The sequence below is a fragment of the Vanacampus margaritifer genome, chromosome 14, assembly GCF_051991255.1.
Source record: "Vanacampus margaritifer isolate UIUO_Vmar chromosome 14, RoL_Vmar_1.0, whole genome shotgun sequence".
In the NCBI taxonomy this organism is placed as follows: domain Eukaryota; kingdom Metazoa; phylum Chordata; class Actinopteri; order Syngnathiformes; family Syngnathidae; genus Vanacampus; species Vanacampus margaritifer.
In genome coordinates, this window is record NC_135445.1 from 7,848,355 (window position 1) to 7,871,512 (window position 23,158).

A 23,158-nucleotide genomic window follows, 5' to 3' on the forward strand; every position below is an offset into this window, starting at 1 on the left:
CGGTATTATTATTCCAAGATATCATATGGCCGTTTTACAAACAGGAACTAGAAATTAGAAGAATAGAAAATTGCCACTAATGCAATTTCAAGAAAAAAAAAGCTATATTGTGATACTTAGGTTTTTTAAATTGTCTTTCTTTTTGGGAGTGGGACATTTTATGCATCAAAAGTACTAGCTAGCAGTATCGGTACCTGGGATCGGTTACTACTCAAGAGTTGAGCAGGCTACTTGTCCTGGTATTCCCCCCCCCCCCCCAACCCCCCCAGAAAAAAGTGGTATTAAACATTCCTTTTTTTTCTTTTTTCTTGGAGAGCTCAGTATTGTTCATTCGGTAATTTTACCGATTTGACATGTCATCATCATTGCTCTCCTTTTTTTTTTTTGTATGTGGGTGAGTATGTGTATGTGCGTGCATGCGTGCGAGTGTGTGTGTATTCATTAATTCACCTAAAACCTATTAAAAAATCCCATACCGTTCACCTAAACCGAACACTTCCAGCCAGAGTCGTGAGGTCGTCAGGAGACCCGAGGAAGGACCAAAGAAAAGAAAGGAAAGTGAAATCCAGCATTATTAAACATTCCTAATTGAATTGTCTTGTAAGCGTTTAGGCTATACATTTAATGATGGCAAATTCATTGAACATGTCATTTGGGCGGAAATCTGCACTTAGTTCTCATCCAGTGTGTAAATCCACATCATAATGGATACGCACTGGACAAAGCCCAATGGAATAAAAACAAGGAATCTTCATGGGGTTGTAAAGGGCAGCCCGGCTGGGAATAGGCGGACTAGACAGCCCACTTGCACGGAACACAAGGTCCCTCCAGCGAGTTAAACACGCTCCACTAGAGCCCAGTGAGCGTCTTGTCCCCGCCCTCCGACGAAGCACAGCATCCGTCCTCATCCACGCCGCGTGATGCCCCTCACATCCACGCATGCAGAGCAGCCCGTGGAATCGTAGTAGTCGGGAGTAGAGGAGTGCATCTTCACACCTTCCCCCGTCTTTCATGGATTCTCCTTTTTTCTGGAATATCGCTCCATCCCATCGCGGTAAGCGGTAAGCTTGTGCCGTGATGTCGTGCGCGTTGTGGGGGGGGGGAGAAACACGCGCGTGCACACAAACAGAATGGTTGGTGTGGCGCTATTGTCTGTTGCCGGGGCAAGTTGTGGTTTTAAACGCGAGGGTCTCCTTTTGGTTGCCGTGAAAACGCTCGAGTGCGTAAAAACGCGTTCAGCAGCCGTATAGGCGGTGTTCAAAAAATGTGGGGGTTTTAATGATTGGGTGGATGGTGTTGGTATTTAAGGGGAAGACACCTGTCTCTCCACCGTGCAACAGTGGCCGCGGATGCGAGCCCCACAACACGCCCTAAACACTTACAGTAATGGAGTATGTGCGCACCCCTCACACGTATTCGGTGCACATTTGTCGCCTTCCTTGCACGACAAATGCTGCTAAATGAATATAATGTGTCCCTTTTCCCCGCCCCCCCCCCCCAACACTAGAGGCTGACTCCCCCTCCCCACCCCCTCACCCCCACACTCAAACACAGCCCCCCTTTGTGGACTCAAGGCGCAGTTGATGCCTCTCGGATCACTCAAAGGCTGAAATCTCACGCCTGTTAAGATGAAACCCATGAGCTGTAACCTTGGAATTAATTCAGGGCAACAACCTCTTTTGCATCTTCACAGCTAGAAGTGCATTGCATTTGTTTTCACCCATTTAAGAGATGGTTCATTAGAATTTGGAGGAACTGCCATCCACTTTGTGTGTTTTCACGTGATGATGTAAATGTATGTTTTAGCATTGTACTAAATCAGGATTTTCTTTTTAATGGGCATACAAAAGTTGCTAAATGCAAAGGAGTATTAACGCCAACCGCCCAAATAATTACACAGAGATTTTGAGTGATTGACTAGATGTTTACATGTCGTCAATAACCCTTTCAAAACCAGAATAATCGCAATATTTAGGTTTTGAAAGGCCGTGTAAATGCACAAAAACGTGAATATAAGCAAACTCAGCCATTTAAATTTAAATTTAAAACTAAACTAATTACCCCTTTATCTAACCCGAATATATGGTCATATAAACACAATCGGAATACATCATTTGAACGGAACATTGATCTGTGTAATATGGAGGATCAAAACTGCCCAAATTCAAAATAAATAAATGACTAAAAGTGATATAAATATATATATATATATATATATATATATATATATATATATATATGAATGGAAATAAAAACAAGAAAAAATATATATCTACAGTATATACATAAATAAATACATTTGTTTTTAATTTTTGAATAATTTTTATTTTGTATTTTTATTTATTTATTTATTTATGTATTCATTTATTTTCTTTTTTTTAAAATAATGTATTATTTATTTTGAATTTTTGCAGTTTTGGTCCTCCATAAGCTCTATGCTTAAGGGAATGCTGTCTTTTGAGCACAGGAAGTATGTGTATGCGCAGCGGCCATCTTACGTTGCCACTCACTAAGCGAGCCTAACTTGAATACATTGAGTTCTCCTCGGAATAGATCTTTTGAATGGGAACATTGGTTTGTGTTCTGCGCATGCCCTTTATGCTAGGTATGCTGTCTTTTGAATACAGGAAGTACTTGATTTGCGCGGCAGCCATCTTATGTTGCCACTCGCTAAGTGAGCCTAACTTGAATTAACGAATTTCTTCGTAGCGTTTATATTTTTTTCTCTCTCTCTATATATATATACACACACATAACTAAACATACACAAGCAGAGGTAAACAAACGAGGCGAAACTCAGACACAGCAGACTTTTGGAAGGAGGAAGTAACGGGCCGCTTTATTAGTTTGGTCAGTGGCATGAATATAATGTCTTTTATTGGAAGTCTATGTCGTTGCCTGTGCGTCACTGTTTGGATTGGTGTATTCCAATTTCCATGTATACTGGATTAACTCTGAAAATGGATGGATGGATGGGTGGATTTTTACATGTATTTAATTAAATGTGGTTTGCAGAGGGACAGGCAGGTGAGCCTGTCAACAAGACCAACTTATATGAGACACCAATCATATATTTTCTTCTTTTACAGTATGTATGTACTTAGATAATATATGTTTATATAATGCATCAATGTCTCACATAGATGGACTCACATTTAAAATGTCTAATAATGTTTTGTGCATCTGATGTCATTATGGCATCAGTTTCATCCTCCCACCCACGTTAATGGTGATTTTTGTTTGTGAGGTCATAAACAGCAGTTTTTTGTCCTTAAATGATATATCTTAACCCGTTTCATTGTCTCCTGACGTTTGTATCATTAATTACAATTGTAATTTTATTATCATTTTATGATGATAACACGCACAGAACAGTAAAGTGAGATTTTATTGTCCTTTTTTTTGCATTTTTCCCCTCAAAATAGTGTTACTCGAGATAATAGATTGCCTTCCTTAAATGCACACCAGACACACACTTTGACTGCAGGAAGGCGTGACCTTTGCCCTGACAGAGGCTGGTTATTGATCACACACACATTACATTATTAAACCCACACACGCACGAATGATTTAGTGATAGCAGGTATTTGATTACTTCTAGATGTACGTGTGGGGGTGGGCAGTGCCATTTAGGCAGTCGAATTTTCCTGATTGGGTAATAGATCTGTCAGCGATCCCTTCTGGGATTGATAGGCCCGAAGGTGAGATAGAAGCTGTTCGTGGAGAATGAGGGTTTCTGGTTGAATGTTTTTTTTTAAGAGGGAAAGGAACACATTAGGAATTGTTTAGCCGGTTCATAAGTCGGTTTTAGGCTTGAAGCCTTGATATGAAACATAATTTCAGGTTGTCAATTTTTTAATCCTTTAAAGCCTTTTAAAGGCTCTCTACCATTATACAGCACTCTGTTCATTTGAGCTAATATCTTTGTCTAAGGTCCAATACCCTGAATGATGCCATCTGTTTGTGAAGGCAACACAACTGACTGGACTGGTCAACTGGGAGAGAACAAGAGTTCCGTTCCCACGCTGGCGATGTAACCCGGATTTTGACTTAAGCCGGATTTCCCTGTTAAAGTTGATATTTACATCAAAATACTTTGTAAAGTAATTTAAAAAAAACATATTTGCGCGACCCGGAAGAGCCGGAACCGATATTTTGTGTTTCCGCACGGACATTCACGGCAGAACGGAGCTAATAGACCCATTGATCTGAATATATGACTGGATGGCCGACAGGCCAAGACTTTTGAAGCCGCGAGGCCGCCATGTTGCTCCTCCCAAGAAACGTTTCTCGGTAGACGATCCTATACATTTACTCTATCGAAATTGGAGAACATTTGCGACAGTACTTAGTAATAATAATAATAATAACAACAATAATAATTAATAATAATAATAATAATAATAACGCATCCGATTTATATAGCGCTTTTCTAGACACTCAAAGACGCTTTACAACGGAATGGCTACATTATTCATGCACTCACACGTTCACACTGTTGATGATTTATGATGTTTTAAATTTGATGTATATGTCTAATCTGTATGTATACCGTATAGTTTATACAGTAGTCTGCTCGCGAGATGGAAGGAGCAAGATGGCCGCCCTGTGTCTCGGCTATCCAGTCATATTATTCAGATCAGTGTAACCGAGCCGTCTCGTGTGACGTCAACAGTCAACAATCAGCGTGACCTAGAAAATAGGTCAAACAGTTGATAAATCAGCGACCAATCCTATGACGAACCTACGGATGCTCTAATTGCTCAAAGAGAGATGAGATCATTCTTTCGGCCGCCGGCAGTGATTCAAAACCAGGCGGAAGACAGTGAGGAGTGAAAGACGAGCGCGGTGGCTAGCGCCAAACTACGACGCAACTGCTTTGCACCCACTAAAAGTACGAGGATATTCTCAGATCATTTTATATCAGGTAGTTTTTCTCTTTTTCATATACAGTGGGTCATAACATTAACCTCCGATTGTAAATTCCAGGCAGATGTCATACTATATTATCTTTAGCGAAACAATGATTAATAATTTTTTTTTTTTGCATGAGTAATCAAGTAATTTTGAACACAAAGTTAACGATTTAACACGATTACCACAAAACTTTAACTCAGGCTGAGGAATGTGTTGTAAACGTGCGGTCTGTTTGTTAGCAGCTAGCAAGCTAACATAGCTTGAAGACTTCGATATACAGCAAGACCAGACAAACAATTTAACGAATAACAATTTACACCATGAAAGTAGTGATTGATGTTCTGTTTCAACCAAAAACAACATACTTTAAGTTTCCACTTCCACTTTGCCCTCCAACCAACTCCATTTTTTTTGTAGCTAGCGTCTACAAACGGCTGGTTTCAATGAGTCGCAGTAATGTAGTAATTTCCCACCTTTTAACAAAAACGCTCGCTACATTCATTTGTTATGGGGGGGGCTTGTCCTCCAGGAGGCGGAGCTAGAAGGGTCTATTCAAACAACAACGCAACTTTAAATAACTTAAAAATGGCGTGATTACTGTGGGAAATTAACCAAAAAAAGAAGGCGCTGAGGACGAGCCACGGGCCGCCGTAAAGCCCAAACGACGTAAACGACTCCCTGTGTTTCATAAAAATGATGTATCTCAGGCTGTAGCTGGCCTCAGGTGTTGATGAAGTCTATCTATTGGAAAGGATATAAGTCTTTATCTCGTACCGACGGGCATGTGGGTGCAGCGTGGTCGTGCTGTTGATGAGCTGACAGCTAGCTGAGAGTTTGATGGATCTTCTTGATAGGAGTTCCAGGGCACATTGTGAATAATCTGTTCCCACTGAGGAAAGGCATAAATAAGTGGACTTTTGAGTGCTTGAGGAAATGTATTTCTCCCTCATTTGGTTTTTATTCATACATTATGCAAAGCTACCTGCAGTTGTTTACCACCAGTCATCATTTTGGGGATGCAGGACAAACCCCTTTCGGATTTATTTGACTGCACGTCACAAAATATAATAGCCTGAACGCATTTCAATGTAACAGCCATATTCGATCCTCATTTTGAATGTTTAAATGATCATATCCGTCACTTCAAACTAATGCACTTTAGGTTGTCACCTAAATCGTAGATTTTTTTTTTCCCGATTCCTACCTGAGATTGCGGGCGATATTCACAGCCACTTTGCTGCGCCTGTTAGACTCAATGTTGTCATGTATTTTTCATGTCCCTACATGGAATTCAAAGCACTTTGCAGTGTTGTCTTTCTCACACACACACATATTAACACCAACGGTAAAACTCTTTTTTTTTTTTTTTTTTTGCGTTTTCACATACAGAAGACATCGTGGTCAAATCCCCGTGCACACTGACGTACAGAAATCACTGAAAACGCTTGGTAGGGAAACCAGTGCATTATAAAGATATACAGTATGACACATGATGGTTTGCTAAAAAAAATTTAAAAAAATAAAATAAAAAATAAAGTCATATGCTAAACTACAGAAGTGTGCGGCAAAAAATATTTGAGGTACCCCTATCAGAAATCTTACATCTCCTTTAACAGAAGTTGCACTGTTTTTGTTTTTTAAGGATCTATGTTCATAAGCAAACATTTTTTTTTTTTTGCCTCGTGGCGTGAGAAAAAGCAACATACTCAAACATGAATCAACCTCAAAAAAGCACAGGGGAGGAATGAAACATACTATTTATAGCGGCAAAGATGCTCCATTGGCAAGAGAGGCAGCCATGGGACAGTTCTGTCTGCACTAGAGTGTGTGAAGTGCAAATGAGGAATGGAAAAGGACTTGTGGACATTTTTCTGCCGTATAATTATTTCACATTGAATGTATAGCCTGCAGTATAAATACACTTTGTCACACAAGCTTGCTTTATTTTTAGCATGCAAAAATTGGATGCTTAAATTAGCAAGTGGTGGCTTTACGTAAGTGTTATTTATTTTATATTGTAATTTTTAAATATATATTATATTTATAATAATAAATAATAAAATAATTTATAATATAATTTTATATTATATTAAAATATTTATTTTGCTGAGGTAAAACGCAACATCAACAGTCAACAGTCAACAGGTAGGCAGAGCTGCATTGATTATTTTCTGTGTTTAATCAAAATTATACATTTGCAAACATCGTTTTTTTTTACTCTCTCTAATCACTACACGAATATGAAGTCCAAAATAACAACCAATCACTGGTTCAGGGAAAAAAGGCTTTTGTAATAGACTTTAATGCAAACATGAACTCATTCACTGCCATTGACGGCTATGGACGTCAAAAGTTCATTTTAACTATTTCTATTAGTTTAACATTTTGTTCCCACTTTTGTTAACAAGAGTGTGAAAGCCTATAATTTTTTTGATTGTACATTTAGAACCGATATAAAATTTGTGAAGTCATGCGATTAATTACAAAACGATACAATTAAAAATTTTAATCGCCTGACGCCCCTAATTTTTAATAATCTTTTCTTTTTTTTAAATAGCGTCAGGCGATTAATTTTTTTCATTGTAATTAATCAATGACTTCCATAATTAACTCACGATTAACCACAAATTTTATATCTGTTCTAAATGTATTTTTTTAGGTTTTCATACTCTTATTAACAAAAGCGGAAAAAGTGGAAAACTAATAAAAATTATTCAAATTAATTTTTGACGTCTATAGCCGCCAATGGCAGTGAATGAGTTCAAATGAATCCAGTTAGTCCATTGATCAATTGAATAAGCGATGGATTAACTGAATTAAAAAAAACAAACATCTGAAGTTGTTGCCACATGCTCACGTCTGCTGAGTGATGTTTTGGTAATGAAGTGCTGCCTCCATGAGGGAAAATAGAATCCATTCTGTGTTTGTGGAGCCTCACATCAGCTTCACAGTTACAGTCAGGATTCTGTTATAAAGACATGTTATGAAGCCACCTGGGAACTTTTTAAAATAGTGAAACAAATGCGTAATGTCTCCTTTTAAAAATGGTTGCGAAAGAAAAAAGAAAGAAGCAACAGCCAGCTCTGTCATGGTTGCAGTTGATCTTCATGGAGAGACGATGTCAGCTGGAGACGAGGAGATGTTGAATCGGATATTGCCGCACTCCATATTTTACAGTCAGTTCTTGCCCACTCTCACAGGGAGCTAGCGACGTTTTGACAAAGTCGTTGCAGCTTGGCTGAGCGGCGAGGACGAAGCTGATGAAACGTGACAGGGCCTGCAGGCTCCTGGTTTGATGAGCTCGCCTCCGGGACGACTGTCTGATCACCTTTCAGCCCCGGCGATTTCAAGAAAAAGGGTTTTAAACCTCGTGATGTCCTGAAGGTTAGTTGAAGGGTAGAAGAAATATGTCAATACTCACTACGCTGAAGTGCAACTGTGCCATGTTGTGACTTTACCGGAGCCTGAAGGCTGCTCTCGTGTTGAAGATATTATTGGATTTAGTGTAAACTCACTTATGATTAGTGCACCCTCATCACAAATTTCTTAATTAGCCCATTCACTGCCATTGACGGCTATAAACGTCAAAAATTCATTTGAGACATTTCTATTAGTTTAACTCCCCCCCCATTTTTTAAATTCTGTCTGCACAATTTCATATTTTAATACCATGAGAGCAGTTTACATTTGTAGTAAAAATAAATAAATAAATCATTGAACATTTGAAAGTTTCTAGTGTCTTGGAATATTGATCGACAACAGTTATACAAATATGTACAGAGATAGCAATTATTAGCGATTCCATGCTGCCATAATACATATCAAACTTGTACTTGGAGAGCAGAAAATATTAATTGTGTAACTTGAACCATTTGTAAAATTGTCAATTGTAAAATACATCACAGTTGCTCAGGGCTTTAGTAACGACCAATCACGGCTCAGCTTGTAAACCTCACATGACCAAACTCAAAAACAAGCGAGCTGCGATTGGTCGTTACCCGGGCAACTGTGATGTTATTTTCAGTCGACAGCAAGTGGCAAAATGGCCGCCCCCTGAAATGGATAAGAACGGGTGAATTTTGCTGCTAATTTCATATTTCACAAACACAATGTTAATCAGAATGCCATTGGAGACGCATACAACATATTATTGTTAAGACATTTTTTTATTGGGTTGACTTTCCTTTTAAATGACACATTGTACAACCTCACAGCTCAAAGTACTGCCTTTGAATGTTTGCATTACTGTTTGACTTATAATATGAAGACAAATAATAATAATAATAATAATAAAAAACTTAAGGAAATGGAATAATAATAATAATAATAATAATAATAAACGTTATTACAATTTCAAAAAGGTCCAGAAAAATGCAAAAAATAAATAAATACATTACATAAAAATAGTACAAAAGACACATAAAAGAACCATTCGCAACATATTTACAATGCAATTAGTAAAAAACACTTTAAGAACTCAAAGAGGAGACTAACATACCAATGCTTCCAAATTTTAGACAAATACCGTGTAGTGCTTCAATTCGATGCTAGTCAAAGCCATGATTATGGAATTCTCTGATTTGTTCAGCCGACTTCTAAATTGATATATAATAGTTCTCAACATGGCTTGCAGTTTCCCTCAGCAGAATTTTGAAAGCATCATTAGAAGCTACCTGAAGTTTTTGCAGGCTTGTTTTGCGGTCATTTGACCACAATGATATAAATATTCTTCGGGTAAGATAATTACCGCGGTGAAATAATGTGATGCTAGTTGAGAGGGACAGCTCACTGTGATTATAACACATCATCATCCTGCTTGAATTGTCTTGTCTCAACAAGTTGAAGTCACTTGGGGACATGAAGCTAAGCTAAATCAGTGCTCTGATTTACACTCAATTACTGAATGTGATGTTTTTGTTTGTTTGTTATTTTGGTGTAAAAAAAAAAGTGTGGATGTCTGAATTTGTAACTTTTTTTTTTTAAATCGATGGACTTAAATATTAGTGATAGACCGATAATCGTCTTATCAATGCCCGTATTGGGCATTTTGATGAATATCGGTATCTGCCTTTTTTCAAAATCTGACGGAAAATAAAAGGTAAATTAAAACAATTTTAATCTCAGGGAACTATTAACTTTATAAGAGATGCTGCTGACCCTGGGAACCTTCTGATCCTTTTGTTTTTTTTTACATTAAAAAAAAAGAAATGTGAAACTTTAAGATTTCAGGTATTTTGAAAATTTTGGAAAAAAATATTTACTGTAGAAAACTAAGTTTCCATTTAACTTTATAAGACGTACTGATGACCTTGGGAGCTCCCTGAACAATTATTATTATTATTTTTTTAGAAATTTAAAATGAAGTCTATTGTCTAAGATTAAAAAAACCTTCTAAATTTTGATGTCTGTAAAAAAAAATTCCAATAAGCAATCATGCTGTATGAAAGTCAAAGTCAAAATTGGTATTTGTATTTAAAATTTTTTTTTTACGCCAGTACTCCCCCCCTTTTTAAAAAAATAACTGAAAATAAATATTGGTTTCAAATATCGGTTATTGGCCTCCTTGACTATTAATAGTCACCATCGGTATCGGCACTTAAAAAAAAGAATATCGGTCTTTCTCTATTAAGTATTAAGTGATATTACATTTCAGGTAGATTTAAGATTAGCAGATAATTTGCATTGATGCAGTACATTAAAATTTAGAGACATCCATGTTGTAAATAGCTTTCAAAATAACTACTAATACTGTATATAATATATTAAATTTTTTGTTGTAACTTTACCAAGAATGAATATGTAGTTAGAAACAAATTTGTCTAAAAACGCTGCTTGTTTTCCAACTGTTAAATCATTTTGATGGCGGGCATGAATATTTGACTAATAAATTCAAATGAAGCATTTGGGTGCATTTGAATCAGGATGAATTTTTCCAAAGCACGAGAACTCCTACTCATATCGCTACCTGCCGTAATACGAACCGACACTGAGCCACGAGAGGCCGATTACACCGTTGAAGTGCGCTGAGACGGATCCAATGAATGTCTAGCAGCGGCATTTTCCAAGAATGTGCGGAGCGCAATTCAATTTACATGTCATTTGAGGTGAATGCTTGCAGTTTTAGTGGACTGTGAGAAAACGACATCGTGATCGGCAAACGAGCTCGGCATCGCTAGCAACATTCAAATTGAAACGACAGCTTGTTTACAAACATAATAAGGTGATGTTTCAAATCTGCCAAGCTCTTTGTTTAGGTGTGAGAATAAGTGTGACTTGGCCAGATGTTTTGTAGCTTGTGGGTGTTTGGTATACTGACATCAGCAGATGTTGGTGTCCTTCATGCTTTGTCTCGGGACAGATGTGAGAGTGACGGTCAGGTTGCCGCCATCCAGTGTCAGCGTGATGTTCCTGGATTTAGTGTTGCAATGAGATGGGACAAGCACTTAGGGACTGATTAAGCCTCATCATCATCACTGTCTCGCCTGCATCTAATGACTCAATTTGGGAGGGGGGGGGGGGGGGGCAGTTGCGTGTTCTCTATTGTTTGTAGAACTGTGACTAAATAGTGCTAAATGACACAAAGGAAGGTTCTTGTACAATTTCTGTTCTTGTATTAGCTGCAAGAAGTATTATAAATTGAATTTATGTTCAGTTTTTTTTGATAGAACACGACCGTCAAGAAAAATAAAACATTAAGTTGGCAAAAGAGGAATTAGGAATGCTTCACTCTTGCTTTCCTTTTTAAGTAGGTTAACAACAAACCTCATGCTCTAAAAAGAAGCTCATACCAAGAAAAGAAAAAAAAAATCCCTGACAGGCATCCAAGAGTGATTACATAATTCCTTCAGCTGCCGGATTTAAATGAAACAATGCTGGGATGATACTTTTCTGTATATGTTGCACTCTAGTTGGCGTTTTTCTTTTATGTTCTTTTCTACATACTACTGCTACTTCTGCCAGGAGATTATTTTCTGCTGTGTTTTTATATACGACACAGATAGTGGCTCTTTATTGTCTGTTTAAAAAAAAACAGACACCAGTTCAGACGCTCTACGCTGTAGAGCTTTGGCTAGCTAGCTAGCTAGCTAGCATAGCTAGCGTTCAGAAGCTGTACACTGTAGAGCTGTGTATAGCTAGCTAGCATAGCTAGCGTTCGGAAGCTGTACACTGTAGAGCTCTGAACCTTCCAAGCTTTTTCGAGGCCACTTGCACATACTTTAAGTCACATATATTTCCCGTGTCTTATAGAATGGCCACCTGTAGTGTTTTTCAGACTGATTCACGATTGTATATTTCCTGAATCTTATAAAAGAAATGAGCACACGGCATTGATAGCTTAGCAAATGCTCAAATTAAATGACAAGTAAATATTTTTCCAATTTTTGTGTCTACAAGTCATTTTAAATCAGCGAGGGCTATGTGTTTTTCTATTTTCTATTCAGTAAGGCTGTATAGTGATGTATTGATGCAGTGATATAAAGAGTAATGGCCAGTCATCAGCAGCAACACTCTAACTTTATTCACAGGAACCTGGCAAGCCCGATGACCATGGCTGCTTCTTGAGCCGTGTACTTAAAAGCTATGGGACATTACTCTGGGCTATTTGAAACAGTTACTATGCCTGTTTGCAACAGATATGAAGTCAAACTCAGCCTCAGTGGAGTTGAAATCTTTTTTTAGTGTGAGGTTCTCATCCTAGGGAGAGGTCACCCAAGTTGATGACCCTTGGGTCAACAAAGGCACGGTTGCGAGACGACATCTTGCAGCTGTCCGGGGCAGCTCTTGAGAGTCCCCAGAAGGAAATTAGTTCAGTTTGAAAGGACATTTGAGCTGCTCTGTTTGTTCTTTTGTGCCGCTGAGGCCAAGGAGAAGCAGCTCAAATGTTAACGCGCAGATGTTTGGGGAGGCCTCTTATGATGTTTCAAGGTCACCTTTGATTTAGCTTTGTATCATATTACATTCAATAGACACAATCATGTGTATTTGAAGACGGTTACTGCTTCTGTAACTACCAGAAGTCTTTCAAATCAGCAATAAGGAAAAACCTTTCTATCATTCCAGCTAGGCCACATCGAAGCTGATTTTCCACACTACTCCAACCAAGCAACTGCAAGGTTTCTGCGGGCCATTAAAAATGATAAAAAAGTCATTAATGCTGATTTTGCTGAAATTAAGGTCTTAAAAGGCTTTAAAAATATTACATACGATGTCCAGAGCATTAATTATTTAAGCAAAATTCATGTAAAAACATTGTTTTTCATGCTTTATTTTACATACAACATTGTGCAAAGGAGTCACTAAAACACAAATTAGTAATAATAAATGTGATAATTAAAAATATATAAATGTACAGTATTTCTGGGGACTGGTGACTAGTTGCAATTTACAAAGTGGCCTGGAGTCCATGAGTTGCTTCATGTTTTAAATTCTGATTCCTCTGAATTTGAAAATATATTTTTTTTATTGCTTCTGTTACCAATGTCCAATATGAAACGTTAATACCAACTAGTGGCAGAAAATTACTTCAAGTAACTTTATGAATTACTTACTTTAAATTAGTGTCTGAATGAACTAAAAGATACAAGCACTGTTATATTTGTTAACCATATTTGTCCAGTTTTATGTTAATTAACAAGAGTATGAAAAACTATGAAAAACATTGTACATTTACAACAGATCAAATCATGCTATTAATCGATTAAAATCGTAATTTTGCCTGGCAGGGGTGGACAATTCCGACCTCTCGAGGGCTGGAGCCCTGCGGGTTTGAGAGGTTTACCTCCGCCAACACAGCTGATTCCGATGAACAGGATCGTCATCAGGCTTATGCAGAGCTGATCATATGAATCAGGTGTGTTGGAGAAGGGAAACATCCAAAACCTGCTGGACTCCGACCCTCGAGGACCGAGTTTGCCCACCCCTGATATAAAGAGTATATGCATATGTTAAAAATGTCCTTAAAATGCATTAAATTCATTGTGCTGCCTGCAGGAACCCTTGAACTACTACGCGACTCTGACTTTCTTATTAGATCAGCATTGACGTGCGATGTCTTTCACAGAGTGAGGTGTTGTGAATCCTGAGAGGAGAGGTCTCCTGAGGGGAGACAAGATGGCGTCCAACCACATCCTGCGCAGCTACTCCATCATCCCGTGTTTCATTTTTGTGGAGGTGAGAAGTCGCGCCAAGTCCGACGTGGACAAACCATGAAAATGCACACACTGAATGCGAATGAATTGGAATTGGGGATCGGGGCGATTCGTGTGAGATTAGATTGTGTGCGCTCCAGAGAGATATTTAACCATTAGCAAAATGACCTTGTCGGGAAAATTGTAAACGGCTAAGTGGAGCATGAAGTGTTGGGATGAGTGCAAAGCAGAATGTGTGTGCCAACCTCCATATTTAATTACCTTGTAGCGGAGGGTCTTAAATCAGAGGGATGTCTCAGGGTGCCCACACAAATCTCTGTGCTTCTTTCTCCAGCCCCCACCACCGCATATTAGTTACATTCATATTTCCCTGAGAGAAATCCTCCATCATTTTCCTCCTCACTTTCGGTCAGTCTTCCCTCCTGGCACGCGCCGGGATACATAATACGCATCTCGTGTGTATTTTAGTTTTAGTTTCTTTTTTTCACGGAGCTCCACCTTGCATTCAGGGCAGCCTTTGCGCTTGTTATGTAAGAATCACATGACAGTTGTGCATCTCTTTTCACCCCCCCCCAGACAGCAACCAAGGACCCCAAATAACATAGAAAAATGTATATGTCAATGTGTGAGTTTTGCACACTGAATTTACTGGATGATTTTTTAAAATTTTACACTTGGACACGGAATGATTACACTCAATGTGTTTGACTCTCTCCTGCTAATAACTTTCCCCACAATATCTTATAAAATTCCTGTGAGGACAGGATTATATTATTATTTTATTGGGGGTGTCAAAATTTGTGTGTTAATTTTGAGTTTTTAATTTAATTTAAAGTTCCTTTTAACACCACAATTTTTTTTTGGACGCGCGATTAACGACCACCCTTACTTGGAAAGCCTGCACCGAGGGGATTCCAGTCGCAATGCAACAGACACATCCGCCTCAAAAGTTAGCAGTAATAAATATAATAATAATGCATATATTTGTGGAGACTGGCGTCAAGTTGTATTTTACAATTTTTTCAAATGTGCAAAATTTCACAAGTTACTTCATGTTAACGTGAGATAGCTCTTAAAATGAAAAGAAAAATACACTGAGCTGTCACCAATGTCTTACAAATGCAGTTATGCCATCTAGTGGCAGAAAAAAAAACTCAACACAAATTAATATCACACTCGTTTTTTTTTTTTTACAGTACAGTACATCTTGTTAATTTTAACTCAGTTCAACTCAACGGATTAGTCAGGTAAAAGCATTGTATTAAAAGACTACAATCTATCCAAACTCAACTGTACTGCATTTGATCGTTTTGCAGGCGTAGCGCCAAAAAAAAAGATGAGAGATACGACTACAGTGGTGTTGTATTGCAGACGGTTACAACACAGACAGATTGAGTCAAACCATGTGTGACATTGCTCTGCAGCTTGCCTTGACGTTAAAAGAGAACCCAGACGCATTTGAAGCACCGTTGCCTCTATAAAATGTGGTTCTGTTGTCTGCTTCACAGCTTGACTTCATTGTACGACATTTAGCTCATTCCGCGGCGTTCAAGCGTCTTGGCTTGAACTCAGTGTGTGGTTTCATTTGGACATTGCTAATCACGACTATGCAATGAGTTTAATTAGGGTATTTGGTTACAAGACAGAGGTCAATAAGTGACTGTTAATCGTGTTGATGACAACATCCGAGGATTAACATAGCGTAGTTGGTAAAGCCTGCCAAAAGCTCCAAATGATTCGGTGTTGACACTGAAATGAATGCAAACGTTCACATCAAACAGACAGACGCTTGGAAAAAAATGGCAGCTAGAGTGCTTGTAAAACACAAACCAATAAGACCTTTAAGTCTTGATGACAATAAACAAACAGTTCCTGCTAATTCACTCATTCACTGCCATTGACGGCTATAGACGTCAAAAATTCATTTGAACTATTTCTATTAGTTTCAAAATTTTCCCCACTTTTGTTAACAAGATTATGAAAACCTAGAATTTTTTTATTGTACATTTAAAAAAATTGTGGTTAATCGTGAGTTAACTATTGAAGTCATGCGATTAATTACAATAAAAAAATTTAATCGTCTGACGCCCCTAATTTTTAATCATCTTTTCTTTTTGCATTTAAGGACATAAGACGATTACATTTTTAAAATTGTTATTAATCACATGACTTCAATAGTTAACTCACGATTAATCACAAATTTGATATCTGTTCTAAATATACAATAAATTAGTTTTTCTAGGTTTTCATACTCTTGTTAACAAAAGTGGAAAAAAATGTGAAACTCAGAAATAGTTCAAATGAATTTTTGACGTCTATAGCCGTCAATGGCAGTGAAAGAGTTAAGATGTGTTTCTATACATTCCGTATTCACCCGCGTACATCTGCGCAGGGGCAGGCTAGACCAAGTTTTGGTATTGCTGTAGACGCAATTAGCTTGCCACAATTGAGTATAGTTTTGCGCTGTTGTGGCCGTGAACGCAGCCAACTTGGCAGAAACAGAAACTAATTTGCTTAAGTCCTTGCAAAAGGTCAAATGTCAAGTTCACATTTTTCGCCAAAATGAGCGAGGACTAAATACTAGGAGACAGACCAAATAGAAGGATAGATGAATGAATGGTTGTTGCTGCTGATCTGCTGTTAACTCGCACACTCAAGCTGCCTGCCACAAACACATCGGACCCCCCCCCCCCCCTCTTGTCACATGACCAAGACATAAAACCCCATCCAGAGTGGAGCAGCTGGCCTGTGAAGTTTTGCCCCAATGGCAGTGTTGACAGCTTATGGCCGTTTGTCACTTCTTTCCTTTCCGAGCCCCATGAGCAATGTTCGTTGCTGCCTTTTGCCATTTCCTTTTTGCTGAAATATAATATGAGATGAAAGCGGCATACAAATTCTAATGAGAAATAAGAATGAGCACCACAAGGGAGGTGGGATGAAAGGAGACGAGTAAGGTGTAATGAAGTGAGGTGGAAGGAAGACGGGGGGAATTAATTAAAGGAGCAGATGGATGCTGAACTTCCCTGTGGGCGTGGTTATATACCAATGGAATTTGGGAGGGAACTGGGGAAGAGACACTTGATCAATATTGTGATATCCATAATCGATATCATCCCTGAGTTTCATTTGCGGACTAACAAATTAAATCGAGTTTTGTTAACGCTTGTGTCAACTGCTGCTTTTAATAGGAAGCTATTTTCTGTTTTGTTTTTTTGTTTTTTTTTTGAAGGAATGCTTTAAGGGCAGGCTTCGGACCCAGAAGCGGACACTGACTTCTTAATAACAAAACAAACTTTATTAAACAAAATAATGACCAAACAAAGTAGCAAACAAACAGATAAATGACTAAGCGTGGCAGCTGAGTTCTGAAAATGGAAGAACAAAAAGCACTGAGAGTACCCAGGAAAGCACTTCTCAAAAATACCAAAGCAACAAACAAGAAAATCACTAGTATCAACTAGGAGCAATGTCAAAGTTCAACCAAAACTGCGAATGATTTTAGGCAGCGTATGCAAACAGCACCGTGGAAATGACAAGTGGTTCTGACGAGGAGGTCAGTCAGGCCAGGGCTTAAATACTGAGGGTGATTGATGATACAAAGCAGCTGTGTGAGGAGACCAGCACACCTGACGACGCTCAGTCATCACTGAAAACAAAAACAAAGTCACTAGTCAGGTTTCCATCCAAATGTTTTGAAATTTTTAAGCAAATTTTGTGAAAATACCCAAAACGGACAAGCGACTTATGCCCGTTTCTTTTGCGAATATTGCGAGGGGACTCCGCCCCTGTAGGTGGCGGTATACAACATAGAGATGTGATCCACCAGTAATTTAAAAGAAGAAGAAGACCAGGAAGCGAGTTTGCTTTTGTAATTCTCGATAAACCGTAGCGTTGCTTTGCTGTTTTCCATCTAAAATAGCATTCATATTCACTTCTTTAATTAATTCCACAAATATTTCAGTTTCGTCGTTACCCCCAAACATACATAACTTTATCGTCCGCCATTGCTTTGTAACTTACAAACGTACATGTGACATAATATCCAGTCAAAACGTGCAACGTGTATCCGATCTTGTCAGCGTTTATTCGCAAAAACTGTTTCCATAGCCAAAATTCAAATTTCTAGCATTTCCATTCAGTTTTATTTTCGCATTTCTTGAAAATTCGAGTAAAAATGGGTGGATGGAAACCCAACTAATGACAAAAACAGGAAACAGACCTGAAATGATGTCAAAGCAAGAGGGAACCAAAAACGACTTAGGACAGAATGAATGATTTCAAACATGTGACATAAGAAAATAATAGACACAAATTAACTTTTCTTATACACCTATAATTTTTTTTAACACAAGGGCGTCCAAATTTTCTCCTCTGAGAGCCACATACAGAAAAATCTAATCGCCACTTTTTTTTTTACTTTCTACTCTACCATCTGATTTAAATTAATTGCATGCATGTTGCCTTTCCCTCTGTAAGTTCCGAAAATGCATTACAGCTGATAAATCATTCAAATCAGCGAGCACCAATTTTGTATTTGTGTTCAGCGTTCAAGTTTAGAAAGTGACTATAATTTTCTTCTTTCATCCACCATTGTTGCTTCTCATTTCAAGCAGGTCATGCATTAAAACTGCTGATTGATTAAAAATTCATAAAAATATATATATTAAAAAATAAATAAATAAAATAAAATAAAAAAGAATCAAATTGGTAAAATTAACGAATGAACAATACTGAGCTCTCCAGATTTAAAAAAAAAAAAAAAAAAAAGACTGCTGATTGCATTTGACAATGGTAGAATCGGGCAGGCACACCTTAGTCTTAGTCCTCCCCGTGCTTTTTATGGCTGCTTCTTACATTCCCCAAAGACATTCTTGTGAGGCTAATTGAGGATACGGAATTGCAAATTGTCCATAGAGGTGAATGTGAGTGTGAATGATTGTTTGCCTATACGTGCCGTGTGATTGCTTGGTGACAAGTATAGGCGTGTCCTGTATCCTGTCATGTTTGCCCTTCAACGTTGGCTCGTATAATGGATTGCTGCAGTAACTTCGTAGCTTCCTTTTATGAGTGCCAGTCTGCCCTTCTCACAGCTGAGAAGGCATGACGATGGCAGCGGAGAAGCACATATAATGGAGCCAACAAATTTCACAGATAAGGGACCCTTGTCCAGGTATAAAGGTGTCACATAAATAAGCCCACAATGCTTCAAGTCGTCCACAAACTTGTAGAAGACTGCACCACTGAGTTGGTTCATCCAGAGTTTATTTGAGGTCCTCCCACTGACCAAAAACATGCAAATTAGGTCCAAGTGTCCTCACTCTGCAGGGACTTATCCAGGCTAGATTTCCACCCAATTGGGTACATCTCATTATGACACCACACAGAGTAAATACTGCAGAAAATGGAGCTGATTATTAGGGGTGGGAATCTTTGAATGTCTCACGAATTCGATTACGATTTTTTTGGTCTGCGATTCAATTCAGGATCGATTTTTTGATTAAGGGCGTTTTTTTATTCAAAATGATTTGATTGACAATGATTTTTGCTTCGATCTATAGATGTGTAAGGAATTGCAATGATCTACTCCAGTCTGACACGCTAATGCTAATTAGCGCGCTACTTATCACTCAAAAGAACAGCTCCACGCTGAAAAAAAAAATCTTTTATTGGAATAACTTGATCGTGACTTTTTCCTTCTACTCTAATCTGGCTACAACTTAACAGTGTATTAGACCGCGTGGAACCACACTGCCCCTCAGTGGCCAAACCGGGTACAACATGAGCACACACAGTCAAAGGCAAGACAGTATAAAATAATTTAAATGAAATCAATTTTGGGACATTTAAAATCGATTCTGAATCGTACTAAATGAGAATCGCGATTCTTATGAGATTTTTTGGCACACCCCTAATGATTATGAAAAAAAATACAATTAAAGTTGTCATCTATTTGCATACAGAATTTGAAGGAAGGTCAAGAGTAAATGCAATCATGCTAATAATACTAAACATGCCTGAGTGGCATGAATATAAATTCCAAGCTGCTTTTAGGCATTTACCCAGTAACATGATATTACATCTAAAAAAATTCTGTTGGCAGATGAACTAACATGGCGGTACTGTTTGAGTTAAAGGCAAAGTCAAACATTGGCAATAATATGTTCTATTTGACATCCATTCTGATAAATATTGCAGAAAATGAGTTAAGCAGCAAAATCCACCTGTTTTTATCCCTCTCATGAGCGGCCATTTTGTCACTTGCTATCGACTGAAAATGACATCACAGTTGCTCAGGTAATGACCAATCACGGCTCAGCTTGTGAATGTCACATGACTAAATCCAGAAAACAACCATGATTGGTTGTTACCTGAGGCCTGAGCTATTTACTGTGATGTAATTTTTAGTTGACAGCAAGTGGCAAAATGGCCGCCTAATTTTTCGCAATCTTAATACGAATGCCGTCTTTAGACTAATGGGGGAACCTAGAACAAATTACTGTAAAAATCCTTTTTGACTGATTTCATCTTGCACAGCCAATGCCATACAGTATCAAATGGACGGGCGGATGGATACCACGAGGTGTTTTTTACAATGGCATATGAAATTAACTCAACAACCACACGCACACACCACACAGAAACACACACTGTATCAAAACGGCCATCTGGAGGACGAGTATATTTGCCAAAGTATCATGCTTTCCTGTTTTCCCAGTCTGCGCCCTGCTGGTTATTTTGTCCAGTCTGGTTCACACAACGTGGTATAAATCCTAAAAGTATGAAACAGCAATATTACAGCCATTAGATTAACAATCCTTGAGAAGTTGTTTAGGCTCCATTACAGATGTATTAATTTGGAAAGTACACAGACTTTATAGAGCAGTCATACTATATATATATTTTTTTAAATGTTTTTTTTAATCCAAAACACTACATATACTTAAATAAAGCTTTGTTAAGCATTGTCTGATCGTCTCCGTTAAAACACATCAGACGTGTCCTCTTATTGAAACAAGGATGATCCTTCAGAAGTAATTTGGTCCCACCAAGTGTTAGCATTCGGTATTGCATTTACTTAGCAAGCAAAATAGAACAGACCCTCTAAAATTGTACCTTTGAGTTACAGAATGAAAGGCTGTATATAACCACAAGTGAAGCTGTGATGTGTACAGTATTTAAGTCTCCTTTTTTTTTTTTGTTATGGACACCGTATCATACAGTTAATAATTATTATTTTTTTCTTTCAATAGTTGTCACTTTTCCCTTAAAGAAAAACCCTAAAAACTTGATATATTTCTCTCAAACTCCATGTATATTATATTATTAGCATCTTCTAAGCTTGCAAGCGTAAACGGGTCTCATCACACTCCTTTGATATCCAAAACCGCAACAGATTGCCAGTAGGTTGCTTGCAATCTTGGCGCATTAGTGGTGAATAATACAAACGTGGAGGATATTCACACAGCCACTTAAAAACGCTTCGTTACGCCTTTACGTTTTTTTGCATCGCTAGTCATCGCGGACTAAATATACCATACTTTATAAAAAAGAAGCACACATGCCTGCAAGCTGATTCTGGAAAGAGTGGGGTAAAAAGAGCAGAGACAAAAGCTTCATGTTGGAGAGATAAAAAAGGATGAGGGGGTGCAGTAGGAGGAGTGAGAGCGAAAGCGAGAGACTGTTTATGTGCATGTTTTGTGTTTAAAAGCTGCTAGACAAGCACAGTCGGGGGAGACGAAAGGGTCGGATGCAGTTTTAAGGGAATTAACTTTTTTTAAATGGGAATTCTTAAAGTGGTCCTCAGCTCACTCCAACATGTTCTTCTTCCAGCTGGTCATCATGTCCGGCACGGTGCTGCTGGCCTACTACATGGAGTGCACGGACCTTTTCAGCGTGCACGTGCAGGGCTTCTTCTGCAATGACGCCGAGCTGATGAAGCCGTACCCCGGGACGGAGGAGGCCAGCTTCGTACCCCCCCTCATCTTGTACTGCGTGGTGGCCGCTGCTCCAACCGCTATTGTGAGTGAAACAGCTTCATTGGATGAAAAGTTTTTGCTCAGTGCTAATGCTAAGTACTGTTCGGTTTCCCACATGTATTTATCCATCCATTTTCTTTTTTTTCTTCTTTTTTTTTTCTGGAGAGCTCAGTATTGTTCATTTGGTAATTTTACCGATTTGACATGTCATCATCATTGCTCTGCTTTTTTTTTTTTTGTGTATGTGGGTGAGTATGTGTGTGTGCGTATTCATTAGTTCACCTAAAACCTATTAAAAAATCCCATACCGTTCACCTAAACCGAACACTTCCAGCTAGAGTCGTGAGGCCGTCAGGAGACCCGAGGAAGGACCAAAGGAAAGAAAGGAAATGTTTTTGCTCAGTGCTAATGCTATGTACTGTTCGGTTTCCCACATGTATTTATCCATCCATTTTCTTTTTTTTCTTCTTTTTTTTTTCTGGAGAGCTCAGTATTGTTCATTTGGTAATTTTACCGATTTGACATGTCATCATCATTGCTCTGCTTTTTTTTTTTTGTGTATGTGGGTGAGTATGTGTGTGTGCGTATTCATTAGTTCACCTAAAACCTATTAAAAAATCCCATACCGTTCACCTAAACCGAACACTTCCAGCCAGAGTGGTGAGGCCGTCAGGAGACCCGAGGAAGGACCAAAGGAAAGAAAGGAAATGTTTTTGCTCAGTGCTAATGCTAAGTACTGTTCGGTTTCCCACATGTATTTATCCATCCATTTTCTAAACCGCTCGTCATCAGTAAGGCTGCAAAAAACAACATATTTTATTTGTTGACATATGAGGGTATCTTTATTTTCATTTCACGTTACTTCTTGAATACGACATCCAGCAAACTCTTCCGTATCATGTATGTGAACCCCCAACAGTGCGTTGGTGTTTCAAAACTGGTGCAATAATGTGTACGGTAGCCTACAAGGTTCAATACAGGGTTTATAAAAGAAAAGAGACCATTCTAGTCATTCTGCACATAAAATTCAATATGATGAATGAGGTGTAATAATCTGATGAAGGCTATCCTAGAAATTTTGTTTGTAACTTGAATTGATGAAATATGAATATGAAA

At 38.3% G+C, this 23,158-nt stretch overlaps 1 protein-coding gene across 5 annotated transcripts in view; it reads left to right on the forward strand.

The window, feature by feature from the left end:
• Nucleotides 1–860: 860 nt before the first annotated feature.
• plppr1 (phospholipid phosphatase related 1) overlaps nucleotides 861–23,158 on the forward strand; it is a 39,967-nt gene continuing 17,669 nt past the window's right edge. The window contains exons 1-4 of one of the 5 annotated variants that reach the window (XM_077542876.1): nucleotides 861–1,061; nucleotides 8,118–8,301; nucleotides 13,979–14,088; nucleotides 21,897–22,085. In XM_077542876.1, the coding sequence (XP_077399002.1) occupies nucleotides 14,029–14,088; nucleotides 21,897–22,085 (249 nt within the window). In that variant the 5' untranslated portion in view covers nucleotides 861–1,061; nucleotides 8,118–8,301; nucleotides 13,979–14,028. The remainder of the gene's footprint in view (nucleotides 1,062–8,117; nucleotides 8,302–13,978; nucleotides 14,089–21,896; nucleotides 22,086–23,158) is intronic. The other 4 variants (XM_077542875.1, XM_077542877.1, XM_077542874.1 and 1 more) reach the window with 4 other exon arrangements.